At 46.3% G+C, this 22783-nt stretch overlaps 1 protein-coding gene across 2 annotated transcripts in view; it reads left to right on the top strand.

Annotated features, from left to right (window-relative positions):
- Positions 1-18760, top strand: part of CLASP1 (cytoplasmic linker associated protein 1) — a 1312099-nt gene extending 1293339 nt beyond the window's left edge. For both annotated transcript variants that reach the window (XM_085647275.1, XM_085647274.1), the window contains one exon: positions 18404-18760. In XM_085647275.1, the coding sequence (XP_085503401.1) occupies positions 18404-18490 (87 nt within the window). In that variant the 3' untranslated portion in view covers positions 18491-18760. The remainder of the gene's footprint in view (positions 1-18403) is intronic.
- The last annotated feature ends 4023 nt before the right edge of the window (positions 18761-22783 follow it).

Genomic DNA, 22783 nt, shown 5'->3' with positions numbered 1-22783 from the left:
ACACAGGCTGCAAGCTCGGGGACGAAGATTCTTCAGGTGCGACCACCACTTCGAGAGGAAGTTGGGAAGCTGTAGGATAGGTAGGCACCCAGGAGTTGGGCACAGGGGGCCGCAGGCGGCCGGGTGCCGGGGTGCCTTTTGACGGCGGAAGATCTTACCCTCTGCTGGTCGCGGTTGGAGGGGTCCCTGGTTCTGAGCTGCAGGCGTCGTCCGGAGCGTCGATGAGGGTCCTTGGGTGCTGGATTCTGGGTCACAGTCGCCGGGGGGATGTCCTCGTGGTCTTTGTCCACTCAGTCACAGGCCGGACTCAGCGGGTGCAGAGTGTGCAGGAGTCGCGGTTCCTGGCTGGCAGCAGGGTTTTGTTACTTGCTTTGAGCAGAGCCACTGCTCGTGGGAGTCCCAGTCTTTTAGAGTCACAAGGCAGTCAGGTCCTCCGGGGTTTTCGAGGTTGCTGACCACTGGAGACGCCGGGGTTTGGCAGGAGCAGGTTCGAGGGTCGACAGGCCTGTGGGGCTGGGGCCAAGTCAGTTGGTGTCTTCCTCTTGTTAGCAGCTGCACAGCATGTCTTCTTTCTTCTTGTTCTTCTTGCTTGTTTCGGATTCGGGATCTGAGGAAGGAAGGTTCAGGGTGCCCCTAAATACCAAATTTAGGGGCATTACAGGTAGGTAAAGGGTAGGGACCAATGGGTCTCTTCCCTGGGGTTGGTACACCCCCTATCCTGCCACACTCCAGTGGGAGGGGGGCAGGAGCCTAGTCCTGATTGGCAGGGCTCCCCATCTTCAAGATGGCAAGAGCCCGGAGATGTGCTTCACGTCGCCTCCCCCACCTGAGGGGTGGGGTTGGCAGAGGCTGGCACACCGCCTTTCCTCACTTGGGGTTTCCCGCCTGTCTTCCCGCCAGAGTGGGGGGGGCTAGAACCGTTGGGGACCAGTTGCTGAGTACAGCATGTGGTCTGGGGAGGCTCACAAAGGCCGCATGCCTTTGAAGCACCCCCCTGCCCATCCTGGGGGAGAAGACCTAGCACCTCGCCCAGGACGTGCATTGTTGCAGGCCCAAGAGAGCGATGGCTCTCTACTCAGGGTCCAGCAACATGTCAGCTGGGTGGCAGCCTAGGCAGCTTCTCAGGCAGGACTTGGATTGTGGGTTAAGTTCAGGGGGCAACTCTAAGTTGCGCTCTGTCGTGGATCTTACATTAAATCCCACACTGGCATCAGTGTGGGTTTAATGTGCTGAGAAGTTTGATACCAAACTTCTCAGTCTTCAGTGTAGCCATCATTGTGCTGTGGAGTTCCTGATGAAGACCTCCCAGCACCATATACACTTAACGGCAGCACTGCACTTACAGTGCCCAGGAATGGACCTGGGTACTGTAGGGGTACAGGGCTCATGCACCTGTACCCTCACCACTGGCATAGTGCACCCAGCTAGAGGGGTGACTGAGGTATGCCAAGGCAGTGTGTTTGTGGGCATGGCACACAGGGATGTGTGCCATGTCGACTCTCTGTTTTGTTCTGCACCAAGACACTCAGCCTGCAAAGGCAGTGTGTGTGTGTCAGGGTACAGGGCCTCTAAGGGTGGCACAATTAGTGCTGCAGGCCTTAGGGGCCTTCCCTGGTCACAGGGCCCTGGGTACCTAGGGTACCTTTTACCAGGGGCTGACATGTGGCCAGAGATGCCAATTGGGTTTAGGCTTCATGCAGTTTTAGGGAAGGAACACAGGCCCTGGGCACCTGATTGGCAGGGGGCCAGGGCAACTCAGTCAAAGTACATCAGCAATTCAGCAAAAAGTGGGGGCATACCATGCAAGAAAGATGGCACTTTCTCACACATTGTAGTCACAAAAGAGGATGTTCCTCCAAGAGTATAAGACCCTGCATAAGATGACAGCAGGCAGGATTGTGATGGAGCCCAAAAAGCAATCCATTTTCTTTGTGTTGACTGCACTCCTTTTTGGATCTTAAAACCATAGCAGTAAGGGGGATTCAAATTCTTGCACAGCCTTTAAGAATGTTTCCTTTTTGAAGCCATTGGACGGCTTTCTGCACCAGTGGGGTTTATCACGATAGCTATTCATTTACAGGCTCTGCTCAATCCCGTTTTCTTATTGTCAGCTTCTGCTAAACCGATCTCCACAAGAATTGAAAGGAAGTACCAGAGTACCTGCTTGGGATCCAGTGAATATGTGCTGTCCCCTGCCAATGCTTTAGTGGTGGCTGAAGTTCTTGAACAGTCACGGCATGACAACTCTTTAGATAGGGAAAGCTGCAGATTGGATTGGCTAGGAAAAAAAGCCTGTCCTGAATCCAAGACACTGCATGGTGGTGGTGAACCTGCGGTGCACCTATTTTCATATCCTTAAACTGCAAGCCCACAGATGCTACACCTGACTCCCCAGAGGGTCAATTTCTTTGGAGCCTTCCTGGATACGTGTGCTTATGGGCCTTTGCTCCTGATCAACAAGTCCAGGACATTCAGGTTATGATCCGATATTTTAGCCTCTGTCCTGGGTCTCAGTGAGGATAGCTCTGAGGATCCTTGGTCTACTGGGCTTCTGCATCCTGCTCACTGGCCATGGCAGATGGAATATACCAGCGCTGCAGTGGATCTGAAGTCTCTTTGGGCCCAGCACCACTGTATCTTGTAAGATTCCACCGAGGTTTCTGAGGAAACTGTAAAAGGTCTGCAGATGTGGGTGGTTGACCGCAGTAGGGCCAGCGGCAGACATCCCCCATCCTCCTTCCCCACAGAGTAGATGGTGGTGATGGATGCTTCACGACTGGGCTATAGAGGTCATCTGGGAGAGGTGGAGATCAGAGAACTCTGGTCAATAATAATTTGCCAAAGTTCCTGGTGAGTTGCTTGACGTTGAAGGACTTCTTGCCAGCTATCTAAGTGAGACTGATGCTGGTTCTCATGGACAACACCACTTACATATGTTACTGCAACCAGCAGTGTGTGTTCATGGTTCCTCTGCCAAGAAATGCCCTGATAACCCAAGCAGGTCTCTGGACCTGCTTCGGTTATCAGGGCATTTCCATGATCGTGAACCATCTGGCAGAGTCTTTGAACGCCAGGGTGTACAAACTTGGCAGGTGACATCTAGTGGATCACGAATGCCAACTAGATCCGGAGGTGGTGCATGGTGTTTTCCAGTGATGGAAAGAGCCCTGACTTGACCTCTTCGCCACCACAGAGATTATGCAGTGTCCACACTTTTTTGCATCGGAGTTCCCAAGAAAGTTCTGTCTGAGACACATTCAGCCTACAGTGGAGCACAGGACTCTTATATGGTTTCCTACTGCTGTCTTTCCTGCTCAAGTTCTGAAGATCTTAAGGGTTTACAACATATGTTTCTGCCAGAGCCCATTGTGATTTCACAGTGGGGCTCAAATCTGGTCTGCACTTTCCTAATGTGCACCCCTTTTGAGCCAGTACCCAGTGTCCATTTCGCCTCTTGACCTTGTCTCACATTTTATGATAACATCAGCACATCCCGTGAGGGATCTTCAGGTCTTCTTGCTCCCAGCTACTTTATACAACCTTTTTTCTGGACAAACCTGCATTTAAAACCTCAGCTGCGTTCTTGCAGAGGGTAGTGATGCATTTCATGTCAGATAATGTATCACTCTTCTGACATTCTTCACTTTACCTCATCCTTCGAGAGAAAAGGAGAGATTCCGTTGATACAACCTCAAAAAGAGCATAAGCTTTTACATCGAATGTACCAAGGACCATCAGGTGGATGATGAGCTCTTGGTCTGGTTCTCTGGAGCCAAGAAAGGAAAAGTGGTGCAGAAGCAGACCCTATCACGAGGAATAGTCCTCATTCTTATGCTCTGCTCTGCATTTGCTAAGAATCAGCCTCCAGAAAGTGTGAGTGCTCATTGCACCAGAGCTCAGACTGCTACTAATACATTGTCTTGTGGAGTGCCTGTCCTGAATATCTGTCAGGCTGCTATGTGACCATCAGTGCACACTTTCATTAAACACTATTGCCTCGACAGTCATGTACATGGGATGGGCAGTTAGAAGTATCCATCAGAACTACAAGTTACTTACCTTCAGTAATACTTTTCTCATGGATATGTTTAGATAAGTACCCAAATCCATCATTCTTGAGGATTGCACTGTTGATAGGCTTGTGCAAGGAAACCTGTTTTTTCACCTTTCTTCTTATCTCATTCATATTGAGGTAGAATGTGTGACGGTATTCCGCAAGCCGGAATCACGATGTGCCTTCACAGCACCGTCAGTATAAGGAATGAGTCTTTAGCATACATTCCTTCAGCACGCAAGTCGTTATAACAACTTGCCTCAGGGGGACGCTGGATTTTGGAATATGTTAATTAACTATTCCAACTCCAGTATGTGCAACAGCAGGGAAGGCGTTGGACTTTTAATTCAACATCATTCCACCAATGCTTCCCCACCAAGGCAAGTTGTTATAACAACTTGCGTGCTGAACGAATGCGTACTAAAGACGCGTTCATTTTTTTGCCGGCGCTGTACAGGCACACCAGGATTCCGGCTTCGGTTTGAAGGACGCTTCTCATTGAAGTAATACTAGCATATGGAGTCTATGATTATCATTATTACTCCCAGTTAGGCAACGCAGATGCCCCAATATATTACAGCTATCTATAAGCTCTCCCATCAAACTTCATTGCAGGCTTGACCTTTTTTTCCAGGAGCAATTGGAGACTTTTCCACAACTATTTGTCCTTCCTCAGTTTTACAGCGTGGCCCATGACATCCACCAGTATGGTCATTTAAATCTAACTGAGTTTTGTTTGTAAAGTTTGTAGGAGGCATCTTTGCCTACTACGGTATCCAATTGCACTAAGAAATAGAGAAGATTTAATATTTGTGCATGGCAGTCCTCTTTAACATTTCCAGAGAAAGCAGTGGTGGCCGCAACATAAAGGGGATAAGGCAGGCGGGGTGGGGAAGGAGGTAAACAAAAGAAAATAAATTCAAAAAAGCACTTACCTACAGGCCGGCTGCCACCTCTCGGTCCTCTTTGCCCACTTCCAGGGGCAGGAACAGGAAGCACCCAGGCTTCCAGACTCCCCTAGCCAATCTAGTTCTTTACTCAGGCTGTAGTACAGCCTGGTTGAAGAACATGCAAAGTTCGCATGACTGTTTGGGCGGCCCGAGGGGGCCGGACAAACAGTCCTGCACACTTAAGTGACTGCCTACCACTCCTCTCCTATTCCTGCTAGAGCCAGCCCCACCTCACCCCTAATCAGCTAAGCCACGGAAAAATAAAATGAAAATAATGTTGGTTATTATCATTTTATTTTTATTTTTTAAACTGCTCACAGAGCTGTGTGGCGGCGCTCCTCTGCCTTAGCAGAGGAGCCGTCCTTAAGAGGAAGTACTCTATATTTGTAGCACCCCTTGAAAACGGGCCTTCTATCCAGTTCCATTGGGTTCATTTACCAGCAGCATGCAGAAAATCATATTTGGAAATTTGTTCTTAAATCCGTTGTAATGCACAATTTTATGTATGGTTTAACAGGGAATCTTCATTTTCATTGTATATATTTGTCATCTTGGGAAGCTTGCCCAGTTTGTTGTGTGTGGTTGGAAGACTGTGTCTCAATGTGTGGCGCATGAGGTTCATTGATTATGCTCCAAACATGATACACATCACCTGTAACTGTGCAGGTAACTAGCTCTTTTTTAGCTCTACCATCAACATCATTTTATTAGAGTACTCTTCCTTTTCCAAGAAGCTGCTGGGTTCCTCCTTTTGTTATAGTAGGAGAACTGCTGTTGGGTGCTTGCAATAGATTTAACTTTCTTAGAGTCCCTTCATTGGTATGTTGTACATGCTATCGTAGCATTGTATCGTGTGATTATTATACTTTAGCCCAAAAGGCACATTTTTAGATAATTTTTTTTTTAAAAAACAGTTTGAGAACATTCAACTTTTAGTAGCTTGATCAATCAGATTACCGGGAATGATGCCATTACCTGCTGGTATCAGCATCCCACTCATTTGGTTTGGCAAGCCATGGCTCATTGGTCTCCCATCCCGACTCCTTCTCTGGATATTTTCACTCGAGCTGCTTGCCCCCAGTTAATCTGTGGGTTAAGTGAAGGTGATATCTGATAGAGACGTCTAGCTGCAGATTCCTCAACTTTTGAATCCTCCCCAGGCGTCAGATTGGATCCAAACATTTTTCAGCAGTACCTCTGTGTGCCAGGGCACAGCATCATACTACTCCTAATGATGTTGACTCTGTGATGTCAGTGGAGTCATATAAGTCCCCTCTGGTGCACGGGCGTAAGTTTCTTCTTTTCCGCGCTGCAACACAGATCCAGATAAGCGGTTCCTCGGGCTGTTTTTGATGGCCTACTTCGACAGTTTTTGTTGGTTAGGAACAGTGTGCCTTTTTCCTATATCATCAAGCTTTAAGCTTTGTGGGTCTTGTGCTTGACATATGTCGGCTACACACCTGCATTCTATTTGTGTATGGTGTTTGGGAAAACACCACGACTCTAAGGATTGCACCTCCTGCCAGAAGCTGAAGCTGCTCAAGGAACACCGTATAAAACTCCTGGCTGCGTGTCTGTCATGATCCTCAGAGACTTCATGGCCTCTGTCGTCTTCCCATTTGGAGGTTCGTTCACTGGGCCATTCTAGGAGCCAGAGCCGATCGCAAGGACGTCGCTCTCCTCCGACTTCCCAAGGTAAGTGCAGGCGCTTGAAGTCGAAGCACCCCTCCGACTTCGCTGCGCAGAGATTCCATCTACAATGGCTCCTCCCACTCGCCAGTTGAGGAGGCCGTAGATGACTCTGCCCCGCGTCTCCTTGTCTTTCCGGGAGGCGGGACACCAATGGCCCAAATGAGGGAGTACTATAACTCTCTACATCTCATATTTGGGCAACCACCTCCCTTCGGAGTGCCCCAAGGAGGTAAGTGGAGCAATGCCGGTGGGTTCGCCATCGGTGGCATTTGGGCCTACAGAGTCGTCGGGTCGGTGCGAGATGGCATCAACCGGCTCCATTTTGACTCTGGTGCGCAACCCTTTGGGGTCTCCGCCTTTGGTGTATGTCCTTGATCGAGGCCGTTCCATCTCTATCAACATCGAAGCTCAACCTTCTCAACGTCGGGTGTGATTTTATGGAGTCATCTATGGGAATTATTGCCTTCCTGCTGCCTCGTGGTGACACACAGGAATTTGGCGCTTTTACAGCCAATGCCTGAGGCCATTTTACCTTTTTTGGAAGAGAGTTGGTTGCCTGCACCTGGGGAGGCTAGTGGACCTGAGTAGTTTCCGGCTTCTAGGCTACTTTCTCCTCCTAGCCTTGCTACTGAGGCAAGTTCCTCCTTTCAGATATTCTTAGGAGGGGGCTTTGGTTTAGGAGTTGTCTCTCCTTACGGTGGAAATATCCCCTGATCCCCTGATTGATGTACTTTATCATGGTCAGAAAGGGGTGGAGCCTGTTCGCCCATATAGTGAGGCTCTGTACGACATATTGTTAGGTAATTGGGCTAAGCCTGATATGGAGGTTGCAGTGGGTTGTGCTATATCTCGCAGGCACCTGCCTGCTCCTGGAGACCCAGCTTGTCTCCTCAGACATCCTACCTCTGGTGGTACAGGCTGTGTCACCCTCTCAAAATATGGCTTCTCTGCCTAATGCTCAATTGGATAGAGAATTTAGGAGGCAAGATTCATGTGGCAGACATATTTATTCCTCAACTAGTTCTATCTTAAGGTCCACTACCATTGATTGTGTTCTTGGGTGTTTTTCTCACACATTGTGCGGTTCCTTGCAGACTATGTTGCCAGCAGTTACGGATGGTCTTCGACCTAATCTTGAGCAGCTGATTAGGGATGGACAACAGGCAGCTAAGCTGATTATTAGATGTGGCATGAATACTAATGATTCCGTAGGTCGGGCAATCCATGGCATCCTCTGTGGCGCTATGACTTTGTGCCTGGTTACGGACCTCAGGTTTTTCAGAAGCGGTCCAGAATGCCTTGGTCAGTATGCCCTTTGTTATGTTATGGGACATTTGTAGAGCGCACGTACACCATCAGGCCTCTTGGTGCTAAGTTTAGAATCACCACAGAAGTTGTGTCTAGCAGTAGGCGTAAGAGAGAAGCTAGGTTTTCAGTTTTTTTTCAAAACTCATATAATCAGTTGTCTGTCTGATTTTGATCTGCATGGAGTTCCAAAGTTGGGGGCCCAACTTACAGAAGCGCAAACCGCCCATTCTTTTGCGCTTAAATCGGGGGACTGTCAGCAACTTCATTTGTGCCGATCTGAAATTTCGTACCACAGGAAGCCAGTGAAACTCCTTAAAAAATGGCTTCGTATGACAGTGCCTGGGTTGCTGAAAGATGATCCTGGCAGCTTGATTTTGGATCAACTGAAACCTATAGGTTAGGTTGATGGGGAGGCCGAAGTAAATGGCATTGGCATAGGCAATTCTAGATAAAATCATGGCCATCATGATTAACGTGCTGTCCTCCTTGGTGAAAAATCTTCAGATTTTTCTAAAATTTCTCAGTTGATAGAGACAGGAAAACGTAACCATGCTTATCTGGGATTGCATGGAAAGATTAGCGGCTATTTGGATGCCTAGACTCTTTACAACGCTCTTAGGGGTGGGTGGAGTTCCTAATGTTTTAGGCCAGTGTGTTGGAGTCCAGTGCTATAGTCTGTTGTTGGAAATGACTATCTCTGTTTTATCAGAGTTCAGTTTTAGGTGGTTGTGATTCATCCAATCTTTGATGAATAACATAGTATTTTGGAAGAATAGCTTGGAGTCCTGTGTCTCTTCAATTAAAAAAATCAGTTGCAAATCGCCCGTGTAGTTGTAAATATTAATCTTCACTTGTTGGAAGGAGTAAATCAGAGGGTGAATATAAAGGTTAAAAAGGTGGGGGGACAGGGAGGAGCCCTGAGGAACCCCACAGTTTGTGGTGACTATGGCAGAGCTGTAGGGTACAAGCCTAACTGATTAGGTGCAATCTTTCAGAAAGGATTTCATCCATTTTGAAGCTGTGCCTCTAAGATCTTCCGCCACCAATCTTTCCGCCAGTATCACATGAATAACGGTATTGAATGCCGTTGACAGGTCAAGTAAGACCAATGCTTACGTGTGCCCCTTGTCCGCTTATTCCTTCAGATCGTCCACAACACTTAAGATGACTGATTCAGTCGAATGAGAGGGCCAAAAACCTGCTTGATAAGGGTCTAGTAAGTTGGTCTCTTCAATAAAGGCACAAAGAAATTTGGCTATATGAGCCTCAAGGATTTTTGCAGGGTAGGGGAGAAGCGATATGGGTCTATAGTTGTCTAACTGGAGGGGATCCATACCAGTTTTCTTTTGGAACGGGATAATAACTGCTTCTTTAAAAGCGTGAGGGACTACACCTTGCATCAGTGACAGGTTGAGCAAGGCGAGAGTACTATCTGGAAAGAGGGTAAAAATGTATTTTTGTATTGCCGGGGGCCGGGGTCTTTAGGTGAGCCTGATTTTACCTTGTTTGTTAATTCTGTGAGACGTTCTATATTTATACCATAAAAGGTAGAGAGCATGGAGGGATTGCTGTCTTGCTGTTGAAATATCCAGGCTTGTGAACTAGGTGCAATGGAGTCTTGAATTGTGTTTATTTTATTCACAAAGAAGTGATTAAGATTTGGTCAGGGTTTGCTAATTCCTTCACTATATTGAAAATATCTTTTTCTCAGCTTAAGACTTTGTTGGTGAAAAAGGCTTTCTTTGCGTCTACAATGGCTGCTTTGTAGGCTGTCGGGGATTTTATATATATTTCCCTTGTTTCTGGAAAGTACGTTTTCCGCCAATTCCGCTCAGCCTGGCGGGTTCTTAGCTTTGCTAATTTCAGCTCAGAGGAGAACCACTTGGAAGCCTCGTGTCGCTGCAAGCTACTGGCTTGACTATGTAGAGGGGCATATATGTCACTTGCCTTCAGTTGCTAATTTGTGATAGCTATCTCAGACTTGTCAACGTTATCTATTCCTGCCAGGAGGTTAGATGCCAGGGTATTGTGTAAGGTGGACAGATTAATGCGATTTCAGTTTCTGGTAATTAATTTTGGGCCATCTGGGGGTTTGGCTAACAAAGATCCCTTAGGGTGAAGCTGATTAAATGGTGATCTGACCAAATGCATGGGTTGATTTTTAGCTTCTAAACTGAGATTGATGGACCATACCTAGTCAAGTGCATGTCCTTTGATATGTATGGTCTCATGTATGTGTCCTTCAAGATTCAGGTTTTTCAGCAAGTCTGTAAGTTCCTTTGAGCCCTTTCTTCCTTCTTCCACATTTGCCCAGTAGTTCAGATCTCCTATTAACAGAATGTTTGCGTAATCTATGGCCAGGGGTGCAAGATAATTTGCTAGATCTTTTATAAATTCCCCCATTGCTATTGGAGGCCTATAGATCTGTACACACATCAATGTGGAGGTGGGAGAATCCACTTTTAAAGGTAGACTATCAACTGATGCGACACCTAGGGGGGAGATGGCAGTGAAGGAAAGTTGTTTTTTTGTAGCTGCTGCTACCCCTCCCCCTCTTTTCCCAGAAAGTCTGTTAGTCTGTAAAAATAATAGTTTTCAGGTAGTGCGGCTAGTATGTCTGTAGTAGATTCAGTTGTTAGCCAAGTTTCTGTCAGTAGCAGTATGTCTAGGGCCTAGGTGTCTAGTAGGTTGAACATTTCTAATTGGTGTTTGACCATAGAGCGTGTGTTTAGATAGAGTATGTTTAGCTCCTTAGGTGCCGAAGCGTGTGCCAAGGAGGTAGTGTATTCGTAATTCTTGAGGGGTGTCTTAGGCACGAGTTTGCTGGGTACCTTAGCTGGTTCAGAGTTTAATAGGCCAAGCCTTTTTAATTTGTATTTAACTGTTGGTTCAATTTTCGGTATAACCTGTGAGGCCAGAAACCGAAGTTCTTGGGATGAGTACGTACATTTTTGGGCATATTGGCTGGCCCCAGGCCCCATCCAGCCGCAGACGGGCGCAGATGGGCTTGCCTTTTTGCCAGCGGTGTCTCCGCGCTACTGCCATACTTTTAAGCCCCGTGGAGTATCCCCGACTCCGCCACTCCCTTCCCTTTGATGGCACCCATCTTTTTGGTGCCCAGGCAGACTCAGCTTTACGGCGTTTCCATGATAGACTAGGTGAAACAATCTTAGTTTATCTTTTTCTTATTATATACTAATTTGATTTTGTCCCTGTATTAGGGTTGTATGGGGAATATTAATCTTTTGATTTTTGCATGGCTGGCCATGTTATGGCAGTGCCATGATGGTTTAAGTTCCGCCTGTTGGTGACACCTGATCTGGTGTTCCTGCGGTTATCAGATATTATTGTTTCAATGCTGTCTTTGACAGGTTATGTGGTACGTGGATACCTGTTGCATAGGCTTTTCCTTTCCTCTAATGATGGGCTTCTTAATCAAGAGGTTATTTGCTTGCAATGTTTCTTCCGGTTAGGAAAATTACCTATGCCTCATACTTCTTTGGAAGCAGTTCGTATGCTGGTATGCATTACTTTTGATTTTTAGTATCTCTTATAAGAACATCTTGCTTATACCTATGGAAGACCTTTCATACAGAGTATGCTTATTCTTTACACCTACTCTAAATGTCTACTTCAGTAGTAATTTGGATCTGTTTTGACCCAGATATCTACTAGAATTTTTTTTTTTTAAACAGTTTTTATTGAGAACAAAAAGGCATCGGTTCAAGACAGTGTACATATATCACAGTTTTTTCAGCAATCATGGCATAGTCCATGTCATTTGCCCAGTCCCCTACCTGTGGCGTCGTGTCCAACCGCCACTTTTGGGCAATATTGCGTTTGGCTATGGCCCATCCCATCATGGCCCACGATTGCTCCGCCTGTGAGAGGTCAGTTGCCTCCCATATATTGAGGAGACATAGTTTGGGGGATGGTTGGATAGGTTTGCCTCACGCCCTGGCTAGTTGCCGGGTGACGTCTGTCCAATACTGTTGTATGTGAGGGCAGTCCCAGATGATGTGTGTGAATGTGCCGGTCTGGTTACATCATTGGAGGCAGAGAGGGTCCGGTCTCCTGCCCAACCTAAACAATAATTTGGCATCGAAATAGACCCTGTGGAGCACTTTGAGCTGGACCAGTCGGAGTCGTATAGGAATCGCCACTTTTCTGGGAGAAGCGAGCGCCTCTTTCCAGTCCTCATCTTCAATCTCCCCCAGATCATGTTACCAGCTCGACCGTAGTTTCAACATTGGGTCAGCTTGGTTATTCACTAATTTTTTATATGTTAGGGAGATGGCTTTACGGTCCATTGGATCTAACAATAGTCGGTCCTCCAGCGGGGGGAATACGGAAGGGGGTACCCCTAGGGAGGGCCGAGTCAATAGCATGGCTAATTTGGACATACCTAAAAGTCTCCTATGGTGCAGGGTGGTATTTAGCTTGAAGATCAGCAAATGTGGCCTTTTTCCTTTTCACCCACATATCTCCTACCCTGGAGATGCCGATCATGTCCCATTTATCAAATCCTGGACATTTGCTGAGGCGACCCAATATATCCGGTTCCCACAATGGAGTCGCCTTAGTTAGACGGTTATGCCACCCCAGCTTACGCTGGAGTCCGTGCCACACTTCCACCGTACGAGCCGTGGGGCCAGTAAACTGTAACTTCCGGTGATTCGTATAAAGTACCCTGTTGTAACCCCCCCTCCCCATAAGCCAATGATCCGTTCTGAAATTAGGATCATCGTGTGGTCCAAACACCCATCTGTTAATGGCCTTCAGCTGCGATGCCTGATAGTAGAGGCGCAGATCCGGAAGCCCTATACCTTCGTCATACCACCCCATGGTGAGTTTATTTATGGCAATCCGTGGAGGTCGACACTCCCACAGCAACCCCCGCACCACCTCCTCAATTTGAGAAAAATAGTAATCAGGGACAGGATTAGGAGCATTTTCCAAAGCGTAAAGAAAGCGCGGGAGGGCAAGCATTTTAACCGGAGGTGCATCCCAAAAGAGTAAGGGGCAATGACCTCCAATGCGTAACATCCGACTTCAAGCGCTGCAGGGGCACCTTCGGATTCCGCTCATAAAAAAGATTAACATCGGAGATGATAAAAATGCCCAGATATCGAAAACCTTGTGCTGTCATAACCTCTAGGGCTATATGGGGGTTCCCCCCAAAGTGCGTACATCTGGGATTTGGACCAATTTATCTGATACCCCGAATGCGTGCCAAAGATGTGAAAGATGTGTAGCACCTGTCGTAGCGAGCGTGCTGGAGAGGCCAGATATAGCAAAATATCATCCGCGTAGAGCGATATTTGGTCCTCGTGTACGCTGGTCCATTTAAGGCCCCTTATGCCCGGATCCCCCCCTGATCCAAACGGCCAGCGTCTCCAACACCATGGCAAAGAGGAGTGGTGACAGCGTGTAACCTTGCCTCGTGCCCCAACGGAGGTGGAAAAGAGGCGGAGCGATGATTGTTAACCGTGATGTGCGCAATGGGCTGCCTATATAATTGCCTGATCCATCCAATTAGTTTGGGTCCAAACCCCATACGAGCCAGGACAGCAAAAAGATGCTCCCATTCGATAGTATCGAATGCCATGGTGGCATCAAGTGACAGCAAGATCGCTTCCTCCTCTAGAGTGTCTAGACACCCCATTACCCCGTGCACACGTCACAGATTTCTAGCCGTATTTCTTCCAGGCATAAAGCCCGTTTGATCTGGATGGATTAAATCATTAAGATACAGGACTAGACGATTGGCCAGGAGTTTGGCCAGAATTTTCGCTTCCATTGTTAGCAGCGAGATAGGGCGGTATGATTTGCAATCCTCCGCTGGCTTACCGGACTTGTGGATAGCTACAATGGCAGCGTTGCGAATATCAGCTGGAAGCAGCCCGAGTCATAGCATTCATTATATAAGTTTAACAAGTGGGACGCTAGCTTCGTAGCGATTGGTTTAAGAAGCTCGATAGGTAGTCCATTAGGACCCATCGCTTTACCCAACCAAACATCCAGTATTGCTTTTTGGACCTCATCCACAGAGAAATCCGCTTCCAGTACCTCCCTATCCTGATGCGAGAGGCACACTACATCTATGGTGGCAAGGAGGTCTGTAGCCATTGAGGCTTGTGAGGTCTGCGGGACACAAAAGCTTCTGCGATCCCCTGGGGGTCCGTTATCAGTACGCCGCCAGGGTCAGTTATTGCTCGCACCCATCTTGCTCCCTGTTCCTTACGTTCCAGCCACGCTAGGAGTTTACCCGTATGCTCGCCCTGTTCGTAAATCTGATGACGCATGGCTAGGGAGCGCATAGAAGCCTCCTCCAGCAGAAGTTGCCTATAGTCCTGTCTTTTTATTTTGATCCTGTGTTGAGTGTCGGGATTAGGATCCTGGGAGAGGGCCCCCTCCATTTGCAAAATGTCCCTTTCCAGTTCGACCACCCTCCTGTTACACTCAGTTCTGTGGCCTTCCATCAAGGACAGTGCCCTGCCCTTTCGTCGAAATAGTAATCTGTAATTGCCGGAGGCTTTCCTTAACGTGGGGTATCTTTAGTGCCCACGGCTGTATCATAATTGGATCGGTACGCCTAGTGGGTTGAACTCTAAAGACCGTCAAAACTGGGGAGTGGTCTGATATACCTCGTGCCAGATTTGTGGATTCAGTGAAATCGTTTATATCTTGGGCATGAGTAAACAGATAATCGATCCGTGATTGACTGCCATGGACACCCGACTGATGTGTGTAATGTGTGTGGTGAGGGTGTGACCACCTCCATACATCCACCACCCCCAGAGCATCTGTGAATCCCTGGAGTTGAGCCGTGTGCTGGGTCAGGTCTAGGCGGAAGTCGGTCACATAGGCCGACCATAGTCAAATTAAAGTCACCCTCCAGTACAAGGGATCCTACTGGTAGGGCCAACATCAACGCCCCCACGTCTTGCAATGTTAGGCGCTACAGTCCAGGTGGCGCGTACACTGAAACCACATAGATTACCCTACCTTTCCAGATACCCGTGCTTGCTGCAGATCTACCCTGCACGTCTGTCCAGGTGTTCTGTACCACATAAGGACAGCCCTTGTGCAGGAGTACCCCAACCCCTCTAGAGCCTGTGGTAAACCCAGAGTGTACATGAATTCCCTATCAAATGAGCCTCCTGTAGCAATATTATGTCAAGTGTATGTCGGTGAATATATTGCAGTAAAATACCCCTTTTAATTTTGTCCCCCAGACCGTTTACGTTCCAAGTGGACACTCTAAGTCCCTGTCCTGGCGCCATCAGAATACAGCAAATGTGCGACTATTAAGGTAAATCGGTCATACCTGCCTGTCTCCCCAGATTTGTCGTTCAAAATGGAGCCAAAACAATCAAAATGCATGACAGTGTTGCGAAACACAGTATCGATGTCAACCGTAGTAATGCCAAGTGAGATATTAGCAATCAAAAGATTATCTCTCCCCAATGCAAAAAAACAAAAAAACCTCCAACAGTTCCACACCCTCCCCCCCCCGACTCCAGTTGAACTCCCCACCCCTCCCTGCACAACGGGAGTAGTGCCGCCCGCCACATCCAACATGCAGAGTGCCTGTCGCCCACCCTTAAACAACTTCAGGGAACGTGAGCAACTCCACCCCCACAAACAATTGTAAATACAACACAGACTCCACCCCGGCCCCACCGCCCCCGTGGTTAACATGAATCAAGGAACAATCTAGGCCTGCTCATAAACCTACGGCCTTTTCCTTAACATTCACCCGAAACTTCTGGCCCTACCAGCTGAAATATAAGCTCCAAACCAGGTTCAAGTGTAGAGCAAAACAATCGCCCTACCGTCAGATTGCCCATAAGGGCACACTTCGTCCTGGAATTGTCAAACAAATCGTAATCAGACCACTGATTCAGCGTCCTCCTGTGGCGGCTCTGAGAGTCTGAGTCAGAATACGGAGGGGAACGTCTTTGGTGTCGCCAAACTTCTGCTCCATCGGCTGCGGAGGGGACCTTGTGTGACTTCAGTCCAGCAGTGCGCCAGCCCTCAAGCCAGTCCCAGGCATCCTCCGGCCTCGTGAAAAAACATAATTTACCGTTAGCTTCAACTCTGAGTTTTGCTGGGAACATCATAGCATATTTAATCTCCTGGTCCCTGAGAGCACGTTTTATCTCCAGAAAACTGTGGCATTGTTTCTGCACTCTCAAGGTAATATCTGGGAAGAACGTGATTTTGCTGTTCTCGAAGCTCAGCGGGGGGCCGCTCTCACAGTCTGCAGGATAACATTGCAGTCCCGAAAATTAAACACCCGGGCCAGGAGCAGCCTTTGGGTGCCCCCCCGGAAAACAATGAGCATGTTCAATAGAAAAGCATTTGGAGAATCCACGTGGTTGCAGATGCTTGAGAACAAGGTCCTCAACGAACAGATCGGCGGCCTGCCCTTCCGCGCACTCCAGCACGCCAAGAATGCGAAAAATTTTACGCCGCATTCTGCCTTTGTAGTCGTCCAGTTACAGCGCCATTGCCTCATGAGAAGTGCGCAGCTCAGTTACCTGCCTTTTAAGGAGCGCAGTATCCGTAACTAGTTATTTGGTAGTGGTCTCTACTGTGCCCACACGCTCTGCAATTTTTTTCATATCTTCGCGAATCAGCCACCTCAGTCGCAACTGTATCAATACGGGTCTCGAGGGAGGTCCTTACTGTCAGGATGACCTCCAGGATATCTTTGTTTGTGGGTTCCGTACTGTCACTCTAGGCTGCCGACTCTCCTTGTTCCTCACCCTGTTGCTTTTGCCAAGCAAATTTGTCCAACTTGGCCTGCACAACCGTACGGTTGCTGCGCCCAGACGCCAAGGTGTGCCTGTCTCAGTGGTCGCCACTCACTGTGGGGACGCTCTCGTTACTCCCCGCCACCTGCAGTGGATAATACCACTCGGCCTGTCTGTTTTGGCGAGTGGCACCCCGTCCGCCCGACAAGTTAACCACCTCACTACGACCACCGCCTTACTGCTGTTACCAAACCGTCCTGGGCTGGGCAATCTTTAGGCGCTTCCGCAGTGAGCAGCTCGATCTGTGCAGGGGGGGGTATCTCCGCTCTTCCCAGTGCTTAGGGTGATCCCACAATACTCTTCTGCACCAGTGCCTTGCCCAATCTGACTGCCAGGCGTGAGGGGCCGATCGCACTACAGAGTCACTGGGCCTCCCTAACACAGCAGGCCCAGATCCATTTACTACTGTAGCAGCACACTCCTTCCAGTCACGTAGTTTTGATCTCCGCCCTCCCCCTTCCCTCTTCTCCCAGACGGGCCACTGGGTCCGCTAGGTCCCTGCAGGGAACACCACTGGGCCTCAGACCACAGTCAGCTATGCACTACCCAAGAGTCTACAGCAGTCGCTCGAACTCACCCCAGGGGCGGACCCTCTGGTTGTGTAGGGCCTCCAGTGTCCAGCTCCTCCATTAGCCCCCACCTAGGCCCCTGACCTGATACGGCGCTCGCGTGAATTCAATTCTGCCGAGCGCGGGGGGCCTCGCTCAAGTGCATGCCGTCTGGATGACTCAGCTCTGCAGCAGCGGCAAGAGGCTTCTCCGAGCTATGTCCACTCCTCCGATCGCGCCCGGGTGCTGTTTTTGTCTCTTTTGGCAGGGTGCTAGGCCGTAGAGTGCCGTCAGGGCGATCAACATGGCTCTGATGTTTTTTCCGGCCCTCGCTTGTTCCAGGCCTCCGCACCTGTCTTGCGTTGTGCGTTCACGCCACCCAGTGTCACTTCCGGCTGCAGGGACGCCCCCGGAGGAGCTGGCGCCCGGAGCCCTCCGTCGACAGCGACCTCGATATTCCTAAAATTTAGCCCGCAACTCCCATAGTCGTCACAGCAGGCAGTCTGAAACCTGGTGAGAATTCAAAAGTTAAAGAATCTGCAGCTAGGCTATGTCTCTACCAGATAATGTGTTACCGAAGGTAAGTAACTTGTTAGACCATGCTTTTAGCTACATGATTAGTAGAAACTGTGATAGCTGATGGGGAAAATTGGGTCTCCTATCACCAGTTTGTTGTACAGCGTTGGACATGGTATGTGGTTTATATTACCTGTAATGCATATAACACATTGAAACGTTCTTTATACCCAGTGTTTTTTCTTTGCTAATTCAAGTTTAAATAGTCTATAAAGCAATGGTACTTGATTATGTTTTGCTTATCTGCACTTTGCATTTTATAAAAGGTTTCTGTGTCGTATGTATTTTAAACTTTGGTTACCTGGTCGATAACTTTGAATTTTTTTTTTTTTAAATGTGTTAATGAAATGCATTGTTGTATGATATGTTTACTTTTATGACATTAAGTTGTCGAATAAAGCATTCTTGACTTGACTTGACTAGACTATAAAGCAATGGTGTTTTCTCTTTCAGATGAAATTATTGAACTTGTACATAAAGAGGGCCCAAACCACAAATAGCAACAGCAGTTCATCGTCGGACGTTTCGACCCACAGTTAGTGCCGACTGTCAGATAGATGTATTGTTGCAGAAGCAATCAAGGATGCCTCCCAGAGACCTTTCTGCCTCACTTTCTTCACAGACACCCTAAACCACAATGAAGGGGGTCGAAGCGAATATTTATTGCAGTCAGTGTTTTGATCCTTTTAAAAGTCTGATTTTATGTAAAGTCCCATATGTATTTGAATGTAAAGGAAGCGAGGCCTGTGTTGCAGCCTTTAAAAAGAGAGAAGGAACGAAAAAGCCATCATTAAACAGATTTGTATAGCCTGCTGAAGCCCTTCACCATGTGTCTGAATAAGTGTGTATTGGACGAGCCGATTTGGATATGCACTTGAAAGATTATATTGCTATCTTATTTTTTTTTTTACGTTAATATATATATTTATATATATTTGATGAGAATTTATTTGCCTGGTCTTCGTGCTATCTTGAACATTGAACAATTTACTTTGCATACATCTGAGGTAAAAGATTAAGCTTGCCTGCTCAAGCCTACAGAATTGTGAAGCATGATTTGCAAAGTATTTGTGCTTGTTCATTGCAAAAGTCTGTGGCAATGTTAGGACAAAATCATCCTTTTTGAACAGCTGGCGGACCTGCACAGTTTTCGTTTGTATTTTCTGTGCCAGTTCTTTAGGATAGAGTTTCACCACGATGAATGCCTGCTCTCAGTTTCCCACGCACATCTCTCCACTACCTGTTTGTTTTGCTCTTATGCTCCAGTGCTCATTCTACTAGGTGTCACAGAAAATTATCCAGTCAACAGAAGACATTCGGAAGAATATCCCAAACAGTTTGGCATTGTTAGTGATAACCTAATGACCAGTCGATATGTTGAACTGTGAATTCCTCCTCCCATCAAATTACTGCTTGGACAGGAAAGTGAAGTAAAACATTCCTCAAGGTCACGTTTGAACCATACGGGACGTATCACCGAACATTGCTTGATCTGTGTGAGTAGTGGAACTTCACTTGATCTCAAGCATGTGCCGCGGTCTTCCTTCATACAAGCAACACACATGCCACTAGTGTTTTAATTGCTAAACTCTGTTTTTCAATTACATAATGTTCAATTAGCCAGCACAAGCAACGTTGTCGTTCTTCCATGACTGAACTGTGGCTTATTTATTTGAATATAGTATTGTCTGCAAAATAGAACATCTGTTGATATAATGCCATATTGCTTGACCATGCAACAGCATGTAGCGCTAGACACAATACAAATCTGCTCCGATTAACATTTTATTTTATTTGGCCGGTCTTTCTTTAATTCTTTTAAAATGTATCCCTTTGAATCATTACAAGCTAAAGTTCTAGTATCATTTGAAGAAATACTATCATTGATAGAACGTCAATGTTTTTACAAGAATATGTAAAAAAAAAAAACCCTACTTTTTTTGTATTTTCGCGACCATTGATACATTTGATTTTTTTTATAACTGTGCAGTAATAGACTCTATGTTGATTCAAAGGGAAAGATAAGTGATGGCCAATGAATTTGTGTGCTGAGTTTAGTAACGCAGCTGTTGAGCCGAAATGGCATTATTATGGCATACTTCGATTTCCCCTTAGGAACTCTAAGCTATCCTCACAGTGAGAAGTAATTTTTGTGTTCATTCCGTTGTTATTTCTCAGTCACATGTGACTCTAAGTAAATCCCGTACATTCTGAGTGAGGCCTGTCGAAATTGATATAGGTTGAGGCAACTACTCCCTTAAAAAATGAGCATGAGGTTGTTGAATCACACTTATTTTGTTCTCTCAGTATGCTAGTCCCAGTTTGAATCATACAATAGACATTAGCCGTATAACGTACAAATACTTCTTCATTTGTTATACTATGCAGTATGTTAGGAGTTCTTTGACAATATTGTTTCTTCAATAGATTTACAAAGTTAACAGGGACTCTCTCTTGCTACTACTGCTAAGTGAATCAGAAATGAACATAGGTTTCTCCTTTAATTCAACAAAATGACCACTTTATGATTTTTTATGAGCATCCTGAGTGGAATATTTGGGCACTGGCAAGCCAATCAGTATGTTACCTTTTCTGGCTATACTTAACAGTACAGTCCCACAGAGGGAGCTTTCTAGGACTGGCTTGCTGCCATCATCCCTCCTAAGTGCGGCGAGAATATATAGAGAGCGCCTCGGTAGCATGGGAAGCCTTGCACCTAAATGTTTGGGTAGAAAAAGGGCTCTGTTCTGCCATGGCGCTTCTGCAGTCTCTTAAGTAGCAGATGCCAGTTACCACTGGGCTGATTGTAATCCTCCCCATGCGTTTGGTGTAATGTAGCCCAATCGGCCAAGGACAAGTAGAGAGAAGAAAAAAAAAAACTTTTTCCACTTTTCTTTAGTGGATTGGACTTCCTTCATCGAAACAAAGGACAGAAGTCCAAAGGTCAGGGACTGCGACCAGCAGCTGCTAGAGAAAAGGATGAGGGAGTGCTGCGGGAGGAAACAGCCGTTTTTTCACCCAGGGCATTCAGTTGAGAGGCAGCTTGTGGTACTCTGGCACTATTGTTTTTAGTAGTGTAAAGAATGGGGATTCTAATAGCTTTAGTTATCTCAACCATTGTTATGCGTTCTTAAGTGCAGCTCATTCTTACAACTACACGGAAGTGAGTTAACCGCTGTTACTGCCTGCAAGTGCAGGCAATAACGCTTAATTATTAAGATATTTTCCTTTAATTGAAATATGTGGTCACATCAAGCTTCCTGTCCACCACATTTAAATTGAGACTCCAGTTTGACAGGGAGAGGTGTAGAGATCCACATTTCAGAAGTGGATTGTGCGGTAATTTTGTATTCTTTGTAAGGATGACAAAGATGGGAAAAGTAAATAAAATCCACTAATGTAATATGGTAATGTTCATTACAGTCCTCGGTATCCGCAGTTGAAATGCAGACTCAGAAATAATGTCATCTGGCCATGCTATAGTGTTCAGCAGTCGGGAATTATTCATCTCATACAGTAAGTAGCCCAGCATCAAATATGAGTAGCATATAGTATATTCTCGACTGAGGTGGCAATAAATATTGAAAATAAAATCGCATTTGCCTTACATTTATGAGAATTTGCCTTTAACCCATTGGGGAGCCTAGATTGTTTCACTTTTAAATATAAGAAATACATTTCAGATAATATTTATTATTGTCCATCAATAAAGGCCATCTTCCGCTTTTGGTGACATTTGCAGTCTGCCCAGCTTTTGCACTTTCACAATTATTTGTTCAGAACCTATTTAAAGGCATTCCAATAAAATACACTGTTGCCTCTGTGCGTGTGTGCATATATAATATGCATATTACATTTGTGTGTGCTTGCATTGCACTTAAAGCAGTTATTTGAACACATATTTCTGAGGGAAAGTATCTGTTTTTGCAAAAATGGCCTCTTTCCTGCGATATATGGATGTCTTCCAGTGGGAGACCTAGTGGCATCCCGATTTACTTTCCTCCCATTCATTGGTCTATACCATTGGTAGTGCATTCAGATATTAAACCCCCAAACCAATCTACTAAGATTTTCAATTAACCTCTTTTACTCTCATTCTCGTCGTGAAAGGTAAAGAGAACCTTGACATTTTTACTGCAACCATGTCACTTTGTAGACAGCAACTTGAAAAAAGTTCTCACATCAACTGGCAGATCTCAAAAACGTTTTAACTGTATAATGAACAGTTCTGCTCTTTTTCCACAGAGAAGCAAACAGTCGAGTGGTTCACGCACCATTTACAATACACATGTCCATGTTGGTTAAAAAAAATTGCACATACTTACTAAAACATAATCTGATAAATTTGTTTTAATTCTTTGCGTCATGAAATCCTGCCGGATTTTCCAATAGAATAATTCACAGATTTGTATCCCTACTTCAAATTTACAAGAGGGATGATATCGAAAGATCTCCCAAATTTGCAGTTGTTGTCCAAAAACTCAGGTACAAGTGTGAAGGTAAATGTCAAGCTTCTACTCATTCAGTTGTCAGTGGCTGAACTCCGGAGCTATCGTTCAAACCATGTGATCATATTGTCCCTTTGTTTATTTGTTTTGTGCCACCTATTTACGATAGCACTTGAAGTGATGGAACCCAACCAATCTGTGTTTGGGGGACGTTTCCTGCTATAATGAAGATGGCTGTGTATGTCATCAAGATGTGTTCCTCCATAAACTGTGGCCATGAAGTTCTACTGTTGAACTGTAGACCATATCAAGCGGGATATCTGAAAATATAAGATTCCCTCTGCAAGTTCCTTTTGGCTATGCACTTCATTTCTAAGATTGACAA

This window comes from Triturus cristatus, chromosome 3_2 (genome assembly GCF_964204655.1).
Source record: "Triturus cristatus chromosome 3_2, aTriCri1.1, whole genome shotgun sequence".
Classification (NCBI taxonomy): domain Eukaryota; kingdom Metazoa; phylum Chordata; class Amphibia; order Caudata; family Salamandridae; genus Triturus; species Triturus cristatus.
The sequence above is the reverse complement of the archived record's forward strand: the minus strand, read 5'-3'. Positions and strand labels throughout refer to the sequence as shown.